General features: G+C 34.0%; 1 protein-coding gene across 2 annotated transcripts in view; it reads left to right on the plus strand.

Moving 5' to 3' along the window:
• Window positions 1-4,152: 4,152 nt before the first annotated feature.
• RSPO2 (R-spondin 2) overlaps window positions 4,153-25,205 on the plus strand; it is a 48,293-nt gene continuing 27,240 nt past the window's right edge. The window contains exons 1-3 of one of the 2 annotated variants that reach the window (XM_015819735.1): window positions 4,153-4,249; window positions 13,831-13,974; window positions 17,324-17,512. In XM_015819735.1, coding sequence (XP_015675221.1) covers window positions 4,168-4,249; window positions 13,831-13,974; window positions 17,324-17,512 — 415 coding nt within the window. In that variant the 5' untranslated portion in view covers window positions 4,153-4,167. The remainder of the gene's footprint in view (window positions 4,250-13,830; window positions 13,975-17,323; window positions 17,513-25,205) is intronic. The other variant, XM_015819742.1, reaches the window with a different exon arrangement.

A 25,205-nucleotide genomic window follows, 5' to 3' on the forward strand; every position in this document is an offset into this window, starting at 1 on the left:
GAGTGAAAAGGATGGGTGTTTCAAAGTGATTTCCATCAATATGTCTTTGATATTGGTGAAATACTTTGAACCGAGAAGGAATTAAAAAAGGAGGGGGAAGTGCAGAAATATTGGCTTTTCAAAAAAAAAAAAAGATATGGGGAAGGCATCTTGATAGGATGATTGTGAAAACCCTATTGAGAAAACTCATGTTTTTTTCCATTGATTTAATAATCAAGGATAACGTGTATTTCCTGGTTTATGAGAAATCTGTCCCCGCCCCCTTGTCTTGCTTATTCAAAAACTTTGGCAACTAGAGGCAAGTGTTTCCTGATTATAATAGACACAACTTGAATTCTCTGTCTCGCATCACATCAGACACACAAACTAATATATGAACAGTATTCTGAAATACATCTTACCTTTAGCTTTACTTTTGTACATAAAGATTTTTCATATGTAACATATATTATATTAATAATGCTAAGGTACAACTTTCCTAACCTAGTACTAGTTAGATATTTGGGAAAAACCAGTGTTAAATTTTTCTAGCTTACACATGTATTAAAAATATACAAACCAATGATGTGCATTTGTCTCAGATTTGTGATATAGTTAGTAAGTAGCACTGGAAAACATGAATCAAAGCCTGGAAAAAAAAATCAAACATTCATGAACACGAGGTATAAATAGATTCATTTTTTCTTATTTCTTTGCAAAGATATCTTTATAGGCAAAATTGATAAAATGGTTTGGAGAGTTAGGCACCAAGTTACATGCAGATTGTAGTGCAGGATTATAAAAAAAGAAAATACTGAAGGCATATCACTCAAATTTGGCAGGTTCAGAAAAATGAGAAAATGAAAGAAAACCAAACTGGCATAATCACCAATACACTTGATTGATAATCTCAGAGATGCCAGATGCTTTTTAATTATTAATTTTATGTTATTGTTTTTAGGCCCTGTACATTTGGGCCTACCTTTAAATACCATTCATCATGGTAATCATCATTCCCTTAATCAGCAAATGTATTTCCAAATGATTCATTTTGGATAAGTCATTAGAAGTAGAAAATCAGAATGTTCCCTGTTCTGTAGAATAGAAACTCCATCATTTGTGACTGCAATACACCAATACTCGTGATAGCTGTATTGGAGGCCAATTCTGCCCACAGCCAGGAGTTTGATCCTAACCAGCTTGTGGTTGAGTCATCTTTCCATCCTTCCGAGGTCAGTAAAATGAGGACCCAGATTGTTAGTGGCAATATGCTGACATTGTAAACCACTTAGAGAGTGCTGTAAAGTGCTATGAAGTGATACACAAGTCTAAGTGCTATTCCTATATTTCCTTCTCCTGCTTTAGGAAACAGTAAGTAGGTTGCATATGATAGGACAGCACTCTAGGCTGATACTAGAATGTATAAACAGGTCACATCTAAGGTAATATCCAGCCCAGAATTGGCTATGCTGCCTTTTAAAAAGTTTCATATTCATCGACAGAACACATGGTTTCATGTAAAAGGTATAATCATTAAAACGTGATAGCAGGAAAGACTCGTCTATAAAACTAGAGGGTTGCAGCTGACCCTGTGTTGATAAAGAGATAAACTGAACCAGAATAGAATATCATCATAAACTTGTACAGAAAGGCAGGCTGGTTTAATTAATAACATTTTTGATCACACAATCAGATAATAAAGTTTATAAGAATGATTAATTCACTGGGGTATAATGTCTACATGAGTGTGGTTATGAGATATGTTCATTCATTAGTCGCAAACATGTACTGAGGTTTCCTGATTGGTTCCTTTCCAAGAGGTGGGACCTATGTGATTTCTAACCCATCAGTCTAAGAAGTTTGTTTTATTTTATTAATGAACAAAAGAGAAGTACAAATACAACTGCAAGAAGGGTTCAACACAACCTCAACATGGATAAATATAACAATTAAAACATGGAAAAAAGAAAGAAAAGGTCTGCAAATTATGTTATAAAAGAAAGAAAAGGTCTGGAAATTATGTTTTATAAACAGACATTTCCAAAACCTTTGAGCAAAATCTTTGTCTTTGCTTCTTCACTGGAAAAAGATTACTTCAACATGGCTCAGCAATCCAGTACTGCATTTCAGGTGTAGACTGCTCCTTCCAGTGTAATATTTTAGCCCATTCCCATACCCTATGCTCTTATTTATATCTTAAGAGCTATCAAATGCTGGTTATTATGACCAAGAAGAACACATATGCTTCAGCATACAGCAAGCATTCAAAACTTATATTTGGAATCTAGTTGATAGTGAAACATTCAGCAAAAATAGGTCATGACAAAACTATGAGAGTTGATGTTGCAGTTCCTGTGTTACATTCCAACAAAAGGGAGATTATAACCAATTTTTATCCAGTTTGACCCTAACCAAGTGTATTTTCTCAAGGCAGGCCAGTCCTTAGAATTTAGGACCAGCCCATTTCAGAGCAAAAAATCAGAGCATCAAAACTGACCTTCAACTAGTAACTAGTTTTCTTAGAAATGAGCCCAAAGGATGGCAAAGTTAAGCATACAATCCATTTTAAAAAATTAACAAGAAGATTAAACATAGCTTCAAATAATTTTCAGTCGTATCTTTCTTATCTCTTGAACCTGAAGGAGCGATAATTAAGAGCAATGTTCAAAGTTTGACAAATAATGTATCTAACAGGATTTCCTCCCAAGAATTATACATTTCAATGCTCTGTTTAATAGTGGTCACAAGAGTTAAGATGCTCTTTCCTTTCTTAAATAATATAATTGGAGACCTAACCAGATTGCTTGAAGTTCACTGAGTTGATTCTTGATCTGTCTTTTATACATTCTTGTTATATAATTTGAAGAATTTAAATAGAGTATTCCATTCTCCACTTCCAGCATTTGACTGTTTCAGGAATTTGGGTGTGGGTTGGATTGGCCCTTAATTTTTATTTGCTTCAAATCACAGAAAGGTCTGTATTTAATTGGTTTTGATTTAATGGATTTTGGTTGCACTGGGGAAATTTGAATCCATTCTGACGTTATGGACAAGATTTTATTCTTTCTGGAAAAGATTAGGAAAAATCTGTAAAAAATACATGCACACGTTAGGAGTATGTATGTTTGTGTGTCTGTGTGTGTGTGTGTGTGTGTGTATGGGGGGGAGCTAAAGTCCAAAGTTCATTAGCTGTGTTTGGTTCTACTAACTGTAATCTTTATTATATTTAATGAGCACATTTGAAGAATTTTGTATTTGGATTTATTCCTCCTATATTTACACTGTTAATTTTAATATTTAATAAATCAACTGCAATAAAACCTCATCACACACACAAACTTTTTATTGTAGCAAAGTAAGTTAAAAGTGGGCTTAGTAGCTATATGTGAAATGTTACAGTGACTGGTTTATAGAAATGTTCTATATTTTTGGACATTTTTATTAATGACTTGAATGAAAAGTGGAAGAAATGGTTAGCCAGTGTTTAGATGATAACATGATAGTTTATAATTTTATGAAAATAAAATTGAAAACAAGAGAGTTGTGTTAAGTTTTAAGAGAAAGAAATTTAGTAGTGGGAAGGGCAACTATTTGTCCAAAGGAACTGGAAATCAAATGCACAGAGCAAGAATTGGAGCTACTGCATCTGATTTCTGTACTTGGAAAAAAGACCTTGGAACAATAGTTGAACACAAACCGAATATAAGAAGGTTGCTACAGAAAAGGCTAATGAAATTTGAGGCTTAACAAATACATCATGGGAATAATATTTCTACTGTATATTGCATGAAGGTTTTAAGAAAATAATTCCATCAATCAAATGCTTTAATTAAACAGGGACTTGGATCTAATGGCCTAAATACCAATTTCCAACGTGTTGCTTCTATGTTATATTAAAACTGTGAGAGAAATTTTATAAAATATTTAATAATAAAGAAACCCTGTCTGCTCAATGTTTCTTTAATTATTTGTTGTAAACAAAAAAGGATGATGTTGTATGATTACTCTTTGATTAATATTATGCTTTAATATTATCATTTTTCTTCCCTTCCCTTTTCTGTCTCTGGAAAAAAAATCACAGCAAACTATGGGCCAAATCCAATTTGCAATGGCTGTTTGTCTTGCTCAAGGGACAATGGATGCATCAGATGTCAACATAAGTTGTTCTTATTTCTACGAAGAGAAGGAATGAGACAATATGGGGAATGCTTGAATTCCTGCCCATCGGGGTTCTATGGTGTTCGAGCCCCAGACATGAACAGATGTTCAAGTAAGTTTTCTCTGCTTAATGTTTTGAAGTCTAAAATTCACTCACTCATGACTTCATTTTGAAAATGATTGAGTGCATAAAAATGAAACTTTCATAAATGATTACAACACATTATATAATTGTAACAGAATCTTCGATTATATCATATGACACAATGTATACATTTATTATATTTATCTATCTATCTCTTGCGCAAAACCAATGTACTTCTTGTTTTTGTTTTGTTTTGATCTGCTATTGCGTAATTTTTCTTTCTTTCTTTTAGAAACTATTGCTATTCTGTTTTAGATACTCTTGATTCATGTGGATTTTGGTTCTAATTCTACATATGTATTAATTTTGGGGTGCTTCTCTTCTTACTTTGATGATTTCCTTGAGAAAATGAGAATTGGGGAAAAACGTAAAGTGAGAGATGGACAACTGAAATCACCTGAAATGGAGAAGTTATGCAAAGAAATCCATAGATAATTTTAGTATACTATAAAGGACAACCAGTGATAAACTGGGTTGTCTAATAACTGGTGGAATGAACCCCAAGGAAGTAAAATACAAAGACCTACAAATAGAAATAGAATGACCGTGACAAAAGAAAGCAAAGGTAGTACTAAAGGTAGTAATAGGTGCCTTGGGTGCAATCCCAAAACAACTGGAGCACCACTTGAACACCGTCAGCGCTGACAAAATCACCATCGATCAATTGCAAATGGCAGCTGGACTTGGAATCCTGCGACCAAATTAATGATAAATTGGATTGTCTAATAGCTGATGGGATGAATCCCAAGGAAGTAATTTCCAAGCTTTGATTTAATTAGATCATGCTATCTTGTATATTTTGCAGACTTTTCCAAGCAAATCTCTGAATGTAATAATATTAGCATAACTCCAATTGATTTCACCATGTAACTACATGTACAGATAGTCCTGGATTGACGACTCTTATGACAGCCTTGGAAAAAGTCACTTATGACCTGTATGTGCACTTTTGGTCATTGCACTACCCCCAAGGTCACATGATCACAATTCAGGGGCTTGGCAACCGGCTGCCATTTACATTGCTGCAATTGCAATCTTTTTTGCCAAAAAGTGCCCATTGGGAAGCTGGATTCACGTAACCATGTGATTCACTTAATGATACAAAAAATATATATGGTAAAATTGCATCCAAGTTGATTTATGACTGTAACAAATGAAATTCCAGTCCTAATTGTGGTTGTATGTTAAGGATTACCTGTAATGTATTTAGACCTGATAGTTACCATGTTTTCCCAAAAATAAGACCGGGTCTTATTTTGTTTTGCTTCCAAAAGAGGCACCAGGTCTTATTTTGGGGGGATGTCTTTTATACTCACTTCTGGCAATGACAGCCCCACCCAACTGGTCCACTTCTTCTGGGGCTGAAGGAGCAGCTTCATTCTGCAGCTGCATTTCAGCTTGCATTTTGCAGTTAGGCCTTTCTGGAAGGCCTATGCAGCTGAGTATCAAGATAAGGATTCAATCCATAGTTTGGTTCTTGGCTGCAAAGGTTTTGCAGAACCGAGCTTGGCTCTTGGCTGCAAAGGCCTTCTGGAAAGGCCTGTGACTGAGAAATGCAGGCCTGGGGATGTTGCAGAAGAAGTGGGCCGGTGAGAGGCCTGGCTGAAAGGTAAAGGGGTGCGGGGCACGTGGGGCAGTTCCACCCCCCGCCCTAGTTTGATTTTAGGTATGCGCCTTGCACCAAAACTAGGGCTTATTTTGGGGGTAGGGCTTATATTAGGCCCAGCCCCAAAATCAAGCTAGAGGTTACTTTTGGGGTAGGTCTTACTTTCAGGGAAACATGGTAGTAGCTTATTTTAGATTTAATATCTTCCTGGCTCCTTGGACTCCCAACATCAGTTCACTATTAGGAAAACGTAAAGGTTTGAGTGCTAAATATAATAATTAAAGTATCTGAGCATAAAACGTTGTTGGAATTTTCTATTTCTGGACATTTTCTCATTTACGTTAGAAATTGGCTAAAGCTTGACAGTGATTTTAAAATGTTAGCTAAGATAATACTGTAAATAAGAGCAGCAGAGAATCACAAATGGGTTTTCTTATTTTCAGCAACAATGAGGACGGTGATGATTATGTACATGTATCCTTATCTCAGCAGGTCAAAGTAGCTAGTGAGAATATATTAAAAAAAAAATCAATATCCTGCCAGATTCCTATTTTAATGCAGAAGATTCTTAAAATGAATATAAAATTGAAACCATAGAAATTCCTTTTAAACTATTGGACAAGGAACTTGGGAAAAAAAGCTGAAACTTTGTTATTGTGTATGCTGATTGCAATGAGAAACAATTAATTTGGCCATCTCTAACATCCCTTTCTTGGTTTTTGTTTGAAAATGTTTCACTTTTCATCCAAGAAACTTCTTCAGTTGTAACTTTGTTTTTTGTTTTAGGCAAAAACAAAGCACCTTTGGGACAGCCATGACCTGGAGATTGAGAATCTCCATAGACTTCTAGGTATCTTGTTTTTCAGTTCTGAAATAGCTTGGTTTTTGGAAAGCCCAAAAAGTGAAGGGCAATGTAAATTTTAAATTAAAAATTCCCCATTAAATAATGAAAAAGATATCTAGGGGGGAATGAAGTGGATCAAAAATTCAAATGTGAATTATTTTTAAAAAAAGAAATGAGAAATCTATTTACCTTCCTGTTCTTGCAGACATTAATTTAGAAATGCCTTTTCTAAAACTCAAGAGATTAGAAAGCGTGTTAGGTCCATCACATATTTGCAGATATGATACAGAAATGATTTGCTAATAACTACAATTTTTTATCATTCAATTACTTCAAATACAAAGAAAATATGCAAAGGATTTCAGCCAAACCCCCCCACAAATGTTTGGCATTTGTCTAACTATACAAATTTAAAGATCTTCTTGTAACTATTAATATTTGAAGGTTTGCTGGATTGTGTCAGTAAAATATCCATGAAATCTCCCTGACTTTAATCTCTCTGGATTCAATTTAGATTTAATATAAGAATTTGAGACAATTTTATATTTGCAAAAATGTGGGATGATACCTACAATACATGCCAAAGGAAGCTTAGGGAATATTTAATATCTAGCATTTTTATTCATCCTCTACTAACTGCAGAATGTTTCATATCTTCTTTTTTTTAAAAAAAAAACCCAAACCACTCTTCTTAAAGTTGTTTTAGTCTTTGTCGCCAAAATTCTTGTTGCATTTTTCCCCTTTTTCTTACATTATGTTTTTGTTTGCTTTTTAATCAGTTTCTTTCTTCCTTCAAACTTCTGTTGTGGCTTGGAACCTATCAAGGAAGAAAAAAAATCAACAAAGCTTATCCCAATTCTGCTTTAATGAAAATTATAAAACCATCTTGTATTTCTTCTGTTGGTATGACTTTAGACATTGTAACATAGAATAATACTTCTAATATTTATATTTATGAGAATTTGAGTCTAATTAAAGGATTTTCCTTTGTTTTTGATTCAGATGTTTGATACATGTGGTTGAATTGGTGAGGTGGAGTGGAAAACTTTTTCTCTGTTTAATTTTTCCACTTTTTGTACATTCATTAGTAATAATAAAAAAATGCCAATTTGCAAATACAATATTAGGTATATGTGGCATTTTTAAAATTAGCCCTTTTTCAGTTTTCATTCTTAACAACTATACAAATTAAATCATTAATTTCTAGCAAGGTAAAATAATGTACATGTCAAATATTTAAAATTGGAAATTATTCACCATAAATGATTAGGGGCTGTTATAGAAGAATTATAGAAGACTAAATGTTTATCAGTGTATTTACTTAAAAAAATAGAGCTTGAGGGGATTGAATATTTTCCAATGTTAATTCAAAATTTTCCAGTTCAGGTTAGCCAGTATAAAGTAGCCTAATTTACATAGAAAAACATCTGATTCAAGATATTCTGGAAAGCCCACATGTAAATATAAATATAATAACACTGTTAGGTAGAAATGGGCTTCTTGGCAGGTATTGGATTCCTTTAAAAAAGAAAGCTGCTATAATCGGAAGGACCCATAAAATATTAATATGATTTTAATTTAATCGAATAATGTTGGCAAGAATGGAATATCACAGCAGTTTCATTCTGTGAAGTTTCATTAAGGGGCCTGCCTGAGTCAACACTCTGCATACTATACAAAAGCTGTTTAGAGATCTGTCCATGACCAAAAGCTTTATAATCCTACTTTTTTTTTAAAAAAGGAATAATACTGCTATGATATGATGCGAGCATATTAACCTCATTAGATATAGCCTCTGTCTGTCTGTCTGTCTGCCTGCCGCCTGCCTATCTATCTATCTATCTATCTATCTATCTATCTATCTATCTATCTATCTATCTATCTATCTATCTATCTATCTATCTATCATTTGTCTGTCTGTCTCTCTACCCATCCGTCTATCTCCTATCATCTATCTATTGTCTATCATCTATCATATATTATTGATAGTAATTGTGTATATGCAACTGCATTGTATTTATAGAGCCATCTGGAAAGGAACCCCAAGACACACACACACACACACACACACACACACACACACTTCACATCCATAGAAGGTTTAGATGATACATCGCTTTCAAATCAAGCTCAATTCCTGGAGACTTAAATGGGCATATCCATTTAATTCTGCATATACTGAAATAGTTTGCTATTGCATTCGGGAATAACTTCTGACTTTCCAGTCTACGGTACAATCTTGATTTCCCAAATACTTTCCATCCTAGTGCTCACCAGTTTAACTTTCTAATTGAGGATAGCAAGATGCTGCCTAGATGATCTTAAGGCTCAACAACTGCTACTTGGTTCAGCTGTAACTTCTTTTGTTTTTTTTAATTCCTTCCCAACTGTAACAATTTATTGATAATTCATGTCAGAAGCTGAAATATTATTATTTTTTGCTCACCTCATTTAATGCCAAAGCTGCTTACATACCGCTGTAGGTGCTATTAGATAATAACAGTATTAGGGCATTCATTCTTTCTCACCGGGATCTAGCTCACAAGAGATTGTTCCTATGAAAAAATATTGCATGTGCCAGGGCTATATATATCATCTTTAAATTAGAAAGTATTTTTTTCTTGAATAAATAATAAGGTCATGGCAATTGCTCAAAGCACATGTGTAGTTTGAGTGCAAATCTCTTTGTTTACATTCTGCAATAATTAGGGTCTCTGATCATGTACAATTGCACGCATCTTCTCTAAAAGTGTAGAGCTCAGTGTCTAAATCAATCAATGACTACTAGATACAGATATGCTTACATACATTCCTTGAATGTACATGCAAAGTACAAGATTAGAGACTGTTTTTTTATTCAATTTATTACTGGCAACAGCAACTTTAAGAATTGCTATTTACTTCTGGGATGAGCTAAATTAAGAAGCATTTGTTCTGGCTTGTATTATTACAGACAGTTGAAGCCAGCCAGAATATCTGGAGAATTATTTTTTATATCATTTCAATTGTCCATGCTTTCTACATGGAATCCAATGAATACAATAAAGCATTTTCCATTGCATTAGAATTGTAGCCTATGAAAGCTTTTTCCAGGCATGAGCTTTTACTATTAAATGCAAATTTAAAAGTATATAACAAAACTGAGAAATGCCACATTACAGGGCAATATGACCATAAATTAATTTCAAGAAAATTAAAGTCTAGGAGTTTAAGTTTGCTAACTCTTGGGTAAATTGGGCAGATTGCCAAATCCTAGTGAAAAATATGTAATTCTATGCATATTTGGTTGGAATGTTACCCATAAATATAGTATTATAATGTCAAATGTTTGGATTATTTTGATGAAATTCTTTAAACACTGAAACAAACTTATGAAAGTTATCCATTTATGTAAATGTGTTTTGTAGTTCTATCTCTGTCTGCATCAAAATATATCTCATTAAACTCAATAGGATTAGAACTTTGGTACCATTATATATGATTGCACTAACAAATCATGGTCAAGTTTATATGCAATAGCCTCCTATCAATAAGTCATGTTTTTCTCCAAACAAAATACTTAAGTGTATAGCTGTATGCTCTGTCTTTGTTCAGTCTTCCTCAAATAACTATTTGAAATCTTAAGTGGTGACATCGGTTTATGAAAAACCTGGAAAACCTCACTTTAATCCCTACTTTCTAGCCAGCATGCAAAATCAACTTCTATAACATTCATCTACAGTTATTGCTATTCTTTTATATACAGTATAAGTAGCTTATCTGTGTCTATATGTACAAACTAATGAGGAAGAAAAAGGGAAAAAAATCAAAGAGAAGCTAAAAGTGTAAGAAGGAAAGAAAAAGTAAAAGAAAAATAATCAAAAACTTACATTCATGTTTTTCTTTTCTCTAATCAAACAAGTCAGTTTGATCATCTCAGCAAATTCTATCATTTTCACCAAACATTCATCCAGTGTAGGTATTGTTCATTTTTTCCCATTTTTGTGCATACAATAATAAGTTCATTGAACTTATCATATACAAAAACCAATTTCCATCACTTTTTTCCCCAACCGTTTGTCCATCAGTCCATGAGAAAGACTTCTGGTTTCAATTATATAATAATCTTTAAAATCCTCTGAGTCAGTATTTGCATCCAAAATTTTCTAACTTTTTTTTTACATCTCCACAAAGCATGATAAAATGACTCTTTTCGTTCACACTTCTAATATCAATTTGAAGTGCCTTTATACATTCTAGACAATTTCTACAGTGCAATGGTACATTTGATAAAAGTTTTCTTTAAGATAACATGGTGTAAATTTAAATCCTTTGAAACACATAATTTCCCATTGTTCAATCTCTACATTATATCCACAATTTTTAGCCCACTTTATCAATTCTTTCACTTGTTTTTCTTCTGTTTCATATTTCAATAATAGTGTATACATTTTAGCAATCACATATTCATCATTTGTACACAATTCTATTTCATACCGAGTCTTACTATGTTCAGTGCAATGAACTCTTTTGTTTACTTTAATTCTTTCTGGTAACTGTAAATAAGAAAACCTTTGGTAACTATATCCTTCTGCCACCAATTGTTCTCTTGATTTTATTTTGTATTCCCCTTGGCAAAACTCTAGTATATTGTGATATTTTAGCCATTTGTGTTTGCATATTATTTCTTGTCTATAAATTGCCTCTTGTGCTGAGGGCCATAAATCTACATTGTTGCTCAGAAATACATTCTTGCAAACTCTTTTCAACCAATCAAATAAAATGGTTGTATCCCTCAGTAAATTTTGCTTCTTTAAATATTCGTTTACTTTCTCCAGAGAAATATCTTGTCCTTTAGACAAATTGGAATAATATTGCTGAAATGCTTTTTTGCATAGCCACATTATCTGTTAATACACCATCTCCCTCCTATAATTTCAGTAGCATTTGCTTTTTGTATTTCATATGCTTTCCACTTCCTTGGCTTGTGTACAAACTCTATTTTCTTTTGCATTATAGAATTCATTTTTATTTCCATTTCTCTTACAGTTAACATAGATAGCTGACATTGTATAAGCTTAATTTGCTGAGAAATACTTATGTTGCCTAAAAATTTCTTTAATTCTTCTTTAAACTTTACCTGATTTGAAAAAAGTTTTTTTCTCTTACCTCTTCTTTTTTGAGTTTGCTATTAATAACTTCCAAATAATTTGTAAAACAGTAACTTTATCTAAGTTATTTTTAAATAATTATTTTGATTTCTTTTTGCAATCCTCCATAAGTCCTTTATAGAACTGCACTTTGCCCTCATTTGAGGCATAAATTCCCAATATCAGAGCCTTAGCTCCATGCAACCTCTTCATAAAAAAATCTTCGGTGGTTATTGTTCAATACAAGTTTGGTTTTAGTTGGAAGTTTATTTACAAAACAATTCTATTTCTTTTTTTACTTCCTACCAAAATCTTCACCCAAATTTTTACAAGTTAAACAGGTTATGCCCATTTTTCTAGTATGTGTCTCTTGTAGGCAAATTATGTTTTATTTTATTTTTTAAATAATGATTTTTTTTCTCTTATGAGCATTTGCTCCATTTATGTTGCACATTAAGCATTCGTAGTAATCAAGCTGAACATTTAGAAAAGTCAATACTTTTAGCACTTTGTCCAGTATCATACCGTTCAATTTCCTATTGCATCTGCTGTGGTTTTTGTGTAGCCTCATCTAACATCTCCTTGTGAATCTCCTTGAGTTCTTTGAATTTTTCTAGAAATTCTCTCAATTTCTGGACAGAATTCAATCAGAATCTTGGGTGTTTAGAAGTAAAGATATCACCTTTCAATTTGTCCCATCAAAATGAAATCTTTTTCTGCTTTAGTTGACCACTCAAAAAGTACTCTTTTCTCTTATACAATGTTTTAATCAGAATTTCTTTAAACACAATCACACATGTATCATGGATCTTCAGCCTTGTTGCAAAACCTGATCTCTTGTCTTCTTCCTGCCAAAGTTTATCAGATTGGAACATTTCTTATTTTTGCAAATCCTGTATTTATTTTACACATTTTATCAGTGTTTGCCTCAATATTCTCTTCATCCTATTCAACAAAATTGAATTTAAACATCAAAAATAATTTTACATCAAGAGACTAAGGCCAAAGTACATAATTTGTACAATGGGCATTATAGACAACACTTTCTGATTTACATGGCCTGTTTCCACAAATTTTTGGCAATATGCTTCACTTTTAAAAGTAATTTATAATGGGATATAGCAACACAGAGCCATAAATCCCTCTCAAATTATAAAAGTTAAACCACACAACAGGTTAGGAAACATAACTTATATTCATCTATATTTAAGAACAAGTTGCCTAATGCATATTGTGACAACTGCATGCAGGAAAGGGTTAACTCTTCCTCCCATCCCTTTGTTTATAAATGTCTACATATATTCTGCATATGGATGATTTTAAAAAAAACCTATTGATTTTAATGGGCTTTAAAAAACCAACGATGCATCCATGCGGGGTGTGCATGAAATGTTTATAAAAGGATATCTATGAGAAAAGGAATAAGATATTTGTTCCACACATGTAATCTGAAATGTGTGAACCATCTGTGCATTTATTATAGGGTAAAATAAATCTGGAAGAACTGCCACACATATTTAAGTCATGTAAGCACTTATGAGTTGGGCAAACTCCAGTATTATTCAAGTCACTTGGGAATGGGAAATCTGATTGAAGTATCCAGTCCATCGGTCTTCTCCAATCTGATGTTCTAGCTTAGTGTTTCTCAAACTTGGCAACTTTAAGAAGTGTGGACTTCAACTTCCAGAATTCCCTAGACAGCAACTTCCAGAATTCCCTAGCATACCAGGAATTCTGAGAGTTGAAGGCCATTCATCTTAAAGTTGCCAAGTTTGATAAAACACTGTTCTAGATATTTGGAGATTCTTAAATCCCAGCATTCCCTTTGGGCTTGCTGGCTAGAGATTCTGAGAAAAGTCCTATAACTATAATTTGAGAGACTACAGCTAAATATTCACGTCTTGCTCCCTTCTGCATTATTTTGTTTCGTAAGTTACCAAACTCAAATGCATGTATTTTTCTTCTTCAGGATGCAGAATAGAGAACTGTGATTCTTGTTTCAGTCAAGACTTTTGCACCAAATGCAAACCTGGGTTTTCTCTCTCCCGAGGCCGTTGCTTTGGGGAATGTCCCGATGGTTTGGTCCGTTTAGATGAAACTATGGAATGTGTGGGTGAGTACTTACACATTATTTCTGCTATATTATCCTTCTTATATTATATTATGCCAAAACAAATAGACACAAATAATTTTTTTCCCTGTGCCATCATTCTGCTGAATATTTAATCCTTACAGCACTGTCTCATCTTCTCATCTTTTCTCATCTTTCCTACTATCTTGTCCTATTGGTTTCTTATGATTTATCAATTGTTGTTTGTAACTTATGATTAATGATTGTAACTATGATTTATGATCTATGACCTATTACTTGCTGTTTATATGTACACTGTAAGCTTATGCACTGGAGACAAATTTCTTCAGTGTCCTATTCTATTCTATTCTATTCTATTCTATTCTATTCTATTCTATTCTATTCTATTCTATTCTATTCTATTCTATTCTATTCTCTAATCCTGCATCCTAACCTTATATATAACCTTTTGAATCTATTATATTTTCTGCATCTGAAAAAATTATAGAGACTGTTTATATATAATCTGCTGCCATTTATAGGGAGTTCTTGTTTAGTGACCATAACTGATTTTTGTGAAATGGTCTGTAAGTGACACAGTCACTAAGTAAACCGTATGGCAGAGAGAGAGAGAGAGAGAGAGAGAGAGAGAGAGAGAGAGAGAGACTGTGAAGATTGCTGATTGCTGCTGTCTTATTCAGATAAACTTCTGTGCCTGACTATTTTTTTTCTTTTTCTTTTTTATTCCCTCGCAGGGTGGAGAGATTGCTTAAACAAAATATCTTTTCCCAAGCTACTTTTCTCACAGTGCATTGCTCCCCTAAAAGTGCTAACTGCTAGTTAACAAGCTTATCCCTGTGTTGCTTTAATTAGTTGATTACAACCCTTTTGTATTTCAGCTGCTTCCTGAAACTGACCAGATCTTAGTCAGTTTTACACTGAAGGCTTTTGTTGTTGTAAATGCAGGCATTGATTGTGAAGATACTTTTTCTTTCTTTCTTTCTTTCTTTTTTTTACAAAGTTTTATTTATAATACAATTAAAAAAACATTGGATATAACGTGACATTCCAGTATATACATTCTTATCAAATTATTCCACATTTTACAATCAGTTCTTCATCTCTGAATATACATCTAAGTTTTATATACTGTACTTATTCTAAAATAACATATATTTCTATCTTAACGCTAGTCTTTAATCCCAACCGTCCTCCTCGAATCTTTCCAGCGATAAAATTTATCCCAGGTTTCGAAGTAAACTGATCCACATTTGTCTTTCAAAACCATTGTAAGCCTGTCCATTTCCGCACATGCTAATATTTTATATAGTGACTCTTCCTCTGTGGGGATTTCTTTGCTCTTCCATTTTTGCGCAAATGCAAGCCTAGCTGCAGTCAAGATGTGTAACAGCAAATAGATTGTTCCCTTATTGTATTTCTCTGTAGTTATTCCCAGCAAGAATAGTTCCGGTTTTAACTCTAAGCCAATATTAACATATCTCTCAACCAAGTGAAGTTACTTTTTCATCCCTGTTACAATTGTGAATGGTTGCTGTCTAAGATAGTCACTAAACAAGGACTACCTGTATCTGTAAAATGTCAGTGCTTGCTTTCTACTATGAAAATAGTATTAGCATGAAAAGAAGTCTAAGAACAGCCTTCCCTATTGCCAGCAGAGAAACTCCACACACACATACACACACTAGTTCCTTTTTCCTGTATAAAAGTAATTACGTATAATCCTAGAGTAGTTTTATGCCATGTTGTGTGTTTGCTATACAAATAAGGTCATCAGCTATTGATAGAATGGTAGATCATTTTCAAGCAAGGATATCAGAATCACAATTCTTTTCTTTTGCATTCTTTGAATTATTGACAAACATGTTGGTATGTATGTATGTATGTTTTTTAAGTAAAATAATTATCTTTTAATAGTCCAAAATCTAACTGGATGTTGATATAGGTTTATACGTTTATCCATTATCTCACTGCATTAAAATGTTGGCTATTGCTCGGTGCATAAGCTAAATGGAAATGGCTAATGTGCTATAATAAAGTTAAACAACACAATTCATCTGTCTGTTAATAAATCTAGAATAATGGGTCCCAGGGAAATATCTGTTTTTGAAACCTGATGGCATTTCTCCAAATAAATCATAAAGATGCTCTGAAGACTCCTGAAGACTCCTGTGTTTGGTTACTTTGCAATTTAAGAAATATTTCATTCGTTCAAGTTGGTTTTGACTCCTGGCAATGAATCCCTGCAGTTTTCTTGGCAGTATTTTTCAGAAATGGCTTGCCATTCCCACCTTCTTGAGGCTGCGAGAAGTGACTGGCCAAGGTCACGCAGCTGGTTTTGTCACTAAGGTGAAGCTAGGATTTATTATCTCCTGTTTTATAGCCTGGAGCTTTTTACTACTATAACAAATTGGCTCACAATTTAAGATACTGCCAAGAAAACTGCAGGGAATCATCGCCAGGAGTCAAAATAGACTTGAAAGAACAAAATATTTCTTAAATTGCAAAGTAACCAATTACTATAAAATAATCTTCTTTGTTATTGTTAAGACATTATTTGTGATAACAGTAAACTATATTAAATCTTTATTAGGAAGTCATCTAGAGATGGCTATTAAAAGTATTTCGTATATGCTAATACATTCCATATGAATGTTCACTATAGTAACTGAATTCTGTCCTGATTTTGTTGGTAAAAATGGTTATTAAGTGCCTTTTTTGGCTGCAAGTTTTTGAGAAAATTGGAAAATTACATAACAGGTGTTAGTACCTACTAACACTAATTAGCAAGCACGGCTGAAATTTAATGTTTGCCCAAGTATATGAAGATCTTTAGTGTTCAATTTTATTTTTCATTTTCTAAGATTTGAAATTGAAGAATTGTGGCATATAAATTAGTTTTGCATCAAGTATATCCTTCTTAAGTTGCATCTAATTTTTTCCAAGGTTTCAAGTAAAGGCTTGAAATCAATTAATCAGAATAATTCAATGAAGTTAATTCTAGAATTTTTCTGCTTTACTTTGAGTTAGTGCTTTAAAATATTCCCATAAAGTATGTCTGATGATAAGATGAATTATTTCAGTTAATCTGAATAATTTGAATTATATTTTGGCTATATTTCTTGTTTTCTTTAAAAATTAATAAATGAGAGATTTAGAAGATAGCTGTGCAATCCATGTTAAGCCTATCCAGATATTAATAAATAATAATTACGCTTTCAATTTCTCTTGAATTCTTTATTAGCTAGGGAGTAAACCTAATGAAAAGTTTGCGTGTTTTCATTTTTTTCGCCCCAGGGTCATATATTCTGGAAGGTGCAAACATTAGAAGACAAGAATACTAACTAGTGTATGTGTGTGTTGGTTTTTCCAGTAGGTTACCAAGTGGGCCCCTGGAGCGAGTGGGCAGTTTGCAGCACAAATAACAAGAACTGCGGATTTAAGTGGGGTTTGGAAACAAGAACAAGGCAAATTGTTAAAAAGCCAGCAAAAGACACGATACCATATCCCACCATTGCAGAGTCCAGAAGATGCAAAATGGCCTTGAGACACTGCCCAGGAGGTAAAATGAACACTTTTCTTTCTGACGAAAGCTGGCTTTGCTTAACTATGAGATATTGAGTGATTTCCTTTATTTTTGCAAATTAAGTACTGAGGCTCCTTTTCTCTAAATCAAGGGTCTTCAAACTTGTCCCTTTTATAACTTGTGGACTTCAACTCCCAGAATTCCTCAGCCAGCGTGCTGAGGAATTCACAAGTCATAAAAGGGCCGAGTTTGAAGACCCCTGTTCTAAATACACATATGCTGAAACATAGACTGTATCTGAAGAGGTAGAACAGAGGAATGAACTTTTGAAACACCCTACACAGAATCTTGTTCTGTAATAATGTAAGATAAGATTTTGTTAATAAACTGCAAGGACTTATTACAGCCCAAATCTATGTCCATGTGTTCAGAAATACCGTGAATTCAGTGACACTTGCTCCCAAGTAGTTGTGTACAGCAACTTTCCCCAAAATGGCGCCCACCAGATGGATCTTATTATACCTTTTCATAGCTTTGTTGATTTGGAAACTTACCTAGTGTATTGCAGATCTAATTGGGCAGCTTTTTCATGCAATGTGATTTAATAGTTAGATGACATACTTTGTAGTCCATTTGTGGCCAGGGATAGATTGTTCCTATATGTTGCTGCCTTTTATAATTAATTATGATTTGACTGGATGTTTTTTTTTTAAAGTTTATAAAATTAACCACCTCTTTGCTGTCTGCTCATTCTTGTTAATTACAGAGAAATACTAAGGGATAAAAAATTAAGGAGAAGTATCTGTTAGAGATGACGTTTTTTTGTAACTTCCTAATGTTCTTAATTTTATAAACTCATAGCAACATGCAGTATAAGTATTAGTTTATGTAACCAAAGGCACTAATAAAGTGGGATGGATTAAACCAAAACCAGGAAATAACCAGGAACGGGGTCAAGTGTGTGCGTTGTGACATATGCTTTCTATTTCAGTTTGTTTTGTTTATATTTCATTGGTACACTTTATGTGGTCTGCTTTAACACACTAGGACCCATTTATTTAGTTCCATGCAGGAGGAATGGGTTTACTTTGATCCTGTAACTGAGTAATCAGACATACTTGAATGTGGATTAGGATAGTTTATAGTATTCCTTTTGTTTTTTGCATGGTATTATAGTTGCAAATGCCTTTTTTCATTTTATTATTCTCGGGAGCATCTTGAAAAATCACACTGGAAGCCTGAAGTAGTCAACTATTAAATTTACTGATGGTTTTATGGATTTGCTTGCAATAAAGACTTCTTTTCATTTTAGTATTAAGCAAACTTTTTAACATATTTCCCAGTATCGTCTTCCTTCTGCCTTCTTCCCTATTCTTCACCTGGTTTGTCTTTCTTCTGACATGCAAACTACTTGATAGCTAGGTCCAGTCCAAGCAAGCCAGGAAGGAAATGAAGGTGTGTGTGGGACACATTGCCAACAACAGGTTGATGAAAATAAAAATAGAAGTGAAGAGGCCCTAAAAAGAAAGTGGGGAAGAGAATATATTGTCTGGAATTGACTTAGTGACTGCTTAATGACTTCTACCACATAAAGTTTAGAACTTTTAACTGAGATTCACAGGTGTCATTTTGAAATATTTTGGGCCTTCCAGTATGCACCTAGTAGCCACCCAAAGATGCTTTTTTCATGAAGCAACCGGACTTTCTTGTTTTTCTTTGAAGACATTTTACTTTTCATCCAAGAAGCTTCTTCAGCTCTGACTGGGGATGGTGGGGAATAGAAGGATTTAATTATATGTGTCCCATTTTCTATGCAGAACAATATTCCTGATCAGTGCTAGAAGACACCTAAATGAGTTGAGTTTGGATTACATAATGAGCTTTTCCCAATTTGGTTGCTTCTGGATGTATTCAGATTTCAACTTCTAAAGGGCACTAATTTGAAGAACACTGCCTTAGTCATAGACAACAGAAAAAATGTTATTTTTTCAGCTGCTTTTTCAATTAATTGAATTTTAAATATCTCCAGTCTTACATATTCTGGAATGGTGCCTCAAAAAATAGAGGAAAACATGATGATTTAGTGATTTGTAATTAATAAAATTAAATACTTCTTGAGGGACAGGCCATATTTCAAGTTGTTACTGCAGTCATCAAGTAGTTAGGGAATTATTAAAAGTGGTTAATAAAATGAAAAATGGATTTCCAATTGCTCCAAGTTTTTCCACACTGATGATTTTTGGATATCACCCAGAACTGGATTTTTTTGGGGAAAAAAACACTTTAATGAGATTAATAGCTTAGCTGTGTTAATACTTTGGCTTTTATTGTTTTGAAAAATTTCAGCTTTTTTTGATTTAGAGCTAGCTCAAAAACCTGTTTTCCAATAGATGATTCTTTATGGTTTGGAATGGATTTTTCTGTTTTGCAAGTGTGAAGTTCAAATTTAACATGCTAATAAAACAGCTGAAGAATAATCATCTGGTTTGGGATAGCCTCTGCAGCAGTGGCCAGTTTATATAATACTTCTGCCATCCAAGTGAATATCAATTAGTCTGTTGGTAAGAGAATGTGATGAAATGGTGATAGGCAGCAAGGAGAAGCTTGTGCTGCTTAATTTCTATTTTGTATCTTGCTTTTTCACATTAAAACGTGTGTTCCCACCTGGGAAGGTGATACTGTAAACGATAGAACAGAAATACAGGTCAACATAGGTAAAGAACTAAGGAGAGAACACATTGCATACAAAGGATACTAAAGAATTGATAAGTAGTTGGTAATCTTAAAATCACTGAGTGTAATTGTTGAGAATCAGAAGTATCAAGATTAGAGAAGAACTAATGTTTTTCCATCTTTTAAAAAAAAAAAAGCTGACCCAAAAACAAAACAAAACAAAACTGCAGACTAGTAAGTATCTGAGAAAATCCTGAAAAAAGAAACTTTACAAACACTTTGAAAAAAACAAAGTGATTGTTAGAACCCAACATAGGTTTGTTACAGGTCATGGCAGACAAATCTTACTGAACTATCTCTTTTTTTATATTCAGTAGACCAAAGGAACACTCTGGATGTGGTTTACTTAGATTTCAAAGTGTTTGACAAAGTTGACTATAGTCTCCTCTTTGATAAAATGGAACAATTTTATCAGAGCTGATGGTCCCACTATCATGGATTCACAGCTAATGGAACAACTGTATCCAGCACATGTTCTTAATAATTCTGTGTCCACATGGAAGGAGAAATCCTGTGTCTTGGATCTAGCATTCTTCAACAATTTCATAAATGACTTAGATGAGGTATAGAATGGACGCTCATCAAATTTGCAGATTACTGAAAGCTGAGCAGAGGTGCTAGTGCCTAAAAACGACTGTCTTCAAATGATCTTGAATATTGGACCTTATCCAATAAAGTGTAGTTCAGTTGGAAAATGTAGGCATCTATGTTTGGATAGGAAGAATCAAATGTGCAGAAACAAGATACATGTTACCTGGTTTGGCTGTAATACTTGTGAGAATGATTTAGGAGTTCTGGAAGACTACAAATGAAACATGAACATATTGGCTGCCCATCTCCAGTGGACTCTGTCAGTAGACAGTTACTAGACTCGAGTGTCTAGAGATTGATTTGCTAGCAATAAAAAAAAGAAAATAGCATTGGATTACAGTGACATGCCATAAATCTTCACCTCAAAATCATAATTGATTTCTCATAGGAGCTTCATATAAAGTTTTAACAGTGACAGAGTAGAATTCTTGGGGGTTATACATAATCCTCTATCATTGTCCTCTGCATTCAGTTGGATAAGAAGTGAGCCCCTGGGAGCTGACATCCATGTAAAAGTGTGCCATAAGCACAGAAACAGTAATTGGTAGTTTGCGCAAAAAAATTACTTATGTCAAAGTGAAAGTCATCCCTCAACAGTCAAGCCAATTTCCCCAATAAAATAGAAACAGATTGAAATGAGTATGTGTGTGCCATCTATTTAACTATAAAAAGTATTCTAGGAGTTTAATTTCCTTAAAACCTAATCCCTTTCTCAAAGTTCTCTAGCCCTTTTCTCATACTTCTTCCCTGCATTCCTTCTGTGCATGAGGAGTAATGCCCCCAAACTCTGTGCATGCGGCAGATTGATATAAAGACCTCTAAGCTGCTTAAGCTAAACATGCCTAGAGCCTGGGACAGGCGTTTTTTTGAGGGTTTTATTTTTTACAATAAAGAACAGTTAAGTGTATTAGTATTTCTTAACTGTAAATACCAGGACTAGTTGCTTCGTGTAGATGATTGATGGATTGCAGGAGCATGAATAACATGATTCGTGATCACCTGGAAAGTTCCGTACCACTTTATGTTCTCTGATATGAAGAATCCAGAAAATTAATAGGAAGCAATGGCACCTCCTCTAATCCATTAAAATTTCCTTTGAATAGAACTCAACTCCTAGGGACCACAAGTCATATCCATGCAATTTTGTTAGCAGCAATAGGGAAATGACTTAATGTTTCTTTTTATGGGATGCTTTTTAACTTCCGAATCTAGCTTGAGGATTTCCTGGTGCATCCATCTATGCACCAGGTCAACCCTGTTGACATAGCCAAGGTCAGGTAGATACTGCAACATGTTGACATCTCTAAACTCCAATGCTTTGTAAAAACTACAGTATTTTTGTCTGTAACAATAGCAGTGGCTATTTTTAGTTGGCTACTGAATCAATATTGGAGTCAGTTTTAGAGTAATTTGCATCTGCTCTGAAAAAAAATGGGAAAAGAGAAATAGCCCCAATGACTACTTTGGCTCTTGACAATAGCGTTGTCCCTGGACAACTAAGTTTTTAGAGTAGTGATATTTATGCTTTGTTCAGGCATCATCAACTTTCACAAAAGTGATCTCAGTCCTAAGCAGTGGTGGGATTCAGCTCGTTTGCACCACTTTGGCAGAACTGGTAGCTAATTTTTTGTTGCCCAGGCCCAGAATGGACTTCTGGAAGCGGCATCCACACAGAGAACCGGTTGTTCACATATTTGAATCCCACCACTGGTCCTAAGTGTACAATGTTTTCAATTAGTTACATTGTAATTTCTAAACAAGATTATTCAATTTTGTTCGCATTTTTATCTGAGATTTTTTTTAGGTATAGGTAAACTTTCCAACTCCTTTTTTACAGTACTTATACCATGCTTTTAGAATTCTAAATAACCTAGCAGTGAAAAATGCCAGCTATCTTTGCCACATAGTAACTCCAAATGGCAATAATTTTTATGAAAAACAAAGCAATATGGCTTTCTTAGGTCTAGTAATATAAACACTTCTCACTCCTGAGAGTCACCAGCTGAATTCAGAATGAATGAGTTGCCTACTAAGACTGTGGCCATCTGACAATTTGAGGACAGAATGAAAAGCCTGAAAAGCACTACTGATGTCTAGAGTCTTTAGCAAATGAGTCTGTGGTTTTAGAATCTAAATCTTGTACAGACTTCATAAAAAGTTGCACTTTAATCTATCACAGTTAGGTCCAGCCCATGGGCCTCATGCAGCCTTGGACAGCTAATAATGAGGTCCCACAAGATTATAAACTTGTAACACTATTGTGTGCATTTATATACATTAGCTATATTGTGTATTTTATATGTGGATAAGGCAATTCCTTTTCACTCACTATGGCAGTGATGGCAAACCTTTTAGAGTCCAAGTGCCCAAACTGCAACCCAAAACCCACTTATGCATTGTCAGGTGCCGGGTGGGTGTGGCCCATTGGGTGGGTGTGGCCCATTGGCAGGGCGTGGCTGCGGTGGTAACGGCAGACTGGGTGGGACTAAAAAGTTCAATCAATCAATTCCAACTTTGCAAAATCTTTTTTTTCCCGTGAGAAGTTGAAATTGACTGATTGATTGAACCTTTTTTTTTTTGTACATGGCAGCGGAGGCCTAAAGAGAAAAGGTTTTATAAAACCCAGCTGAAGGCCTAGGACTGGGGCGATGGCACGTGTGCCCACAGAGAGGGCTCTGAGTGCCGCCTCTGGCACCCGTGCCATAGGTTCGCCACCACTGCACTATGGCTTAGCAAGCCAAAAGGTTTATGAAATTGTTTACAGGTAATATTGCTAGACTTCAGGCAAGGGGCTATAGAATACTGGCCCCAAACCCTAATGAGTTCTGCAACTATATGGAATATTTATAGGACAAAATCAATTCAGAGTTCCAACACTCCAGCTTTGTTAGCCCATATTCTAACAAAAATTCTGTTTTCTATTTCTATTTCTGTTTCTAATAATTGAAAATAACTGAGAATCTTGTTTAATTCTGTGAAAGGATTATAATTTGTTTGTTTGCTTGTTTGAATTTATTAGCCTCCCAACTCCAGTGTTCCCATATAGTTTGGCCAAAGGAAACAACCATTTCCTTTATGCCCTTAATCTCCTACATATTTAAAACTTCTCAGGTTTGTATAGATATAGTTGTTTAAAATGTAGATTTGACGTTTGGAATGATTGCATCTGACATTAAGGATTCCTTTCTGTTTTTCATTTTTGCTCTTAATGGGTTCAAATTTCAGCATAAAACTGAAAGAGTATTGTTTTTTACAAAAACACTGTGCATGAAAATGTGCTCACTTTTTACCATAATTTTGCAAAAATGCACATTGTTACAAGCTTTTCTCCAAATGTAAACTTTCTTGCATGTTATTTTCACTATATACTACATCTGTAAATATCTTACCTAAACTGCTTCATGTTTAAATTGCTTCATGAAACTGGAAGTAATGCAAATTTTTAAAATTAACTGTTTGATTTCACACGTTACTTTCAAAGCATGAGGTTTGAACATTTGCATTAAAATGTGATTTAGAAGATGTTCTCCCCATATCCAGAATGAAATTATCTATTTTGATGAAGGCATAGAGCTGCTCATTGGCTTTATAGTTCACTGCACCTTGTTAGGATGGTTTCAATTTATCTGATGAAGTTGGAAATCAAATCAAATCAAATCAAATCTCAGTTCTGGTATGCAAATGGTACTTTATAACTATATCCTGATAGAACATTTTCCTGTCAGTAGAGTCAGATTTCTCTTAGGTTTCACTTGAAAAGAAGTGCTGGAGTGTACTCAAAATTAAAAAAACCCTCATAGTTAGATCTTATCTGCTAGTACAAGAAAATGGCAATGAGAGAAATATGAATTTAAGGCTTCATAATCCTGTCAGTATCTCTCCATGCTTGCAAACTTCTGTTAATTGGATTACCTGATTTAAGACTATACAACCATAGATGAAGTATCTCAGTTATTTATCTACGTTAATTAAAAACTTCATGGCATATCATATAGAAGGAAAAGGTTCTAAGGTATTTGGATAACGTGCATGACATCAAGCAAACACTTGCAGTAATTTCTTATTTTTCTGTTTGTAGGCTGAAAAAAATGGGTTAAGGGCTCTTGAATTTCAATAATTTATCCAGAAGTTAGAATATGTATTTTTTTTCCTAACTAGGTATTTGCTTATGAGAAGCCACTTGCTTATGAAAGGTTCTACTGAAAATATTCTTTCCTTTGGAGTAGTTGGGTTGAAAGACAGTATGTAAGATATCAGAACCAAAAAAAGAAACACCTTTCAGTTAGGGCTAAACACAGGTGAACCTATCAATTTTGATTTTGTTCAGTTTCTCATTTCACCATTTTGAAGTGTGCGTCAGTCTGGGTCCTTGCCTGAACTTATCAATGTTGGGCAGAAAAATGCT

The sequence above is a fragment of the Protobothrops mucrosquamatus genome, unplaced genomic scaffold (assembly GCF_001527695.2).
Source record: "Protobothrops mucrosquamatus isolate PMUCROS unplaced genomic scaffold, P.Mucros_1.0 scaffold_149, whole genome shotgun sequence".
Classification (NCBI taxonomy): Eukaryota; Metazoa; Chordata; class Lepidosauria; order Squamata; family Viperidae; genus Protobothrops; species Protobothrops mucrosquamatus.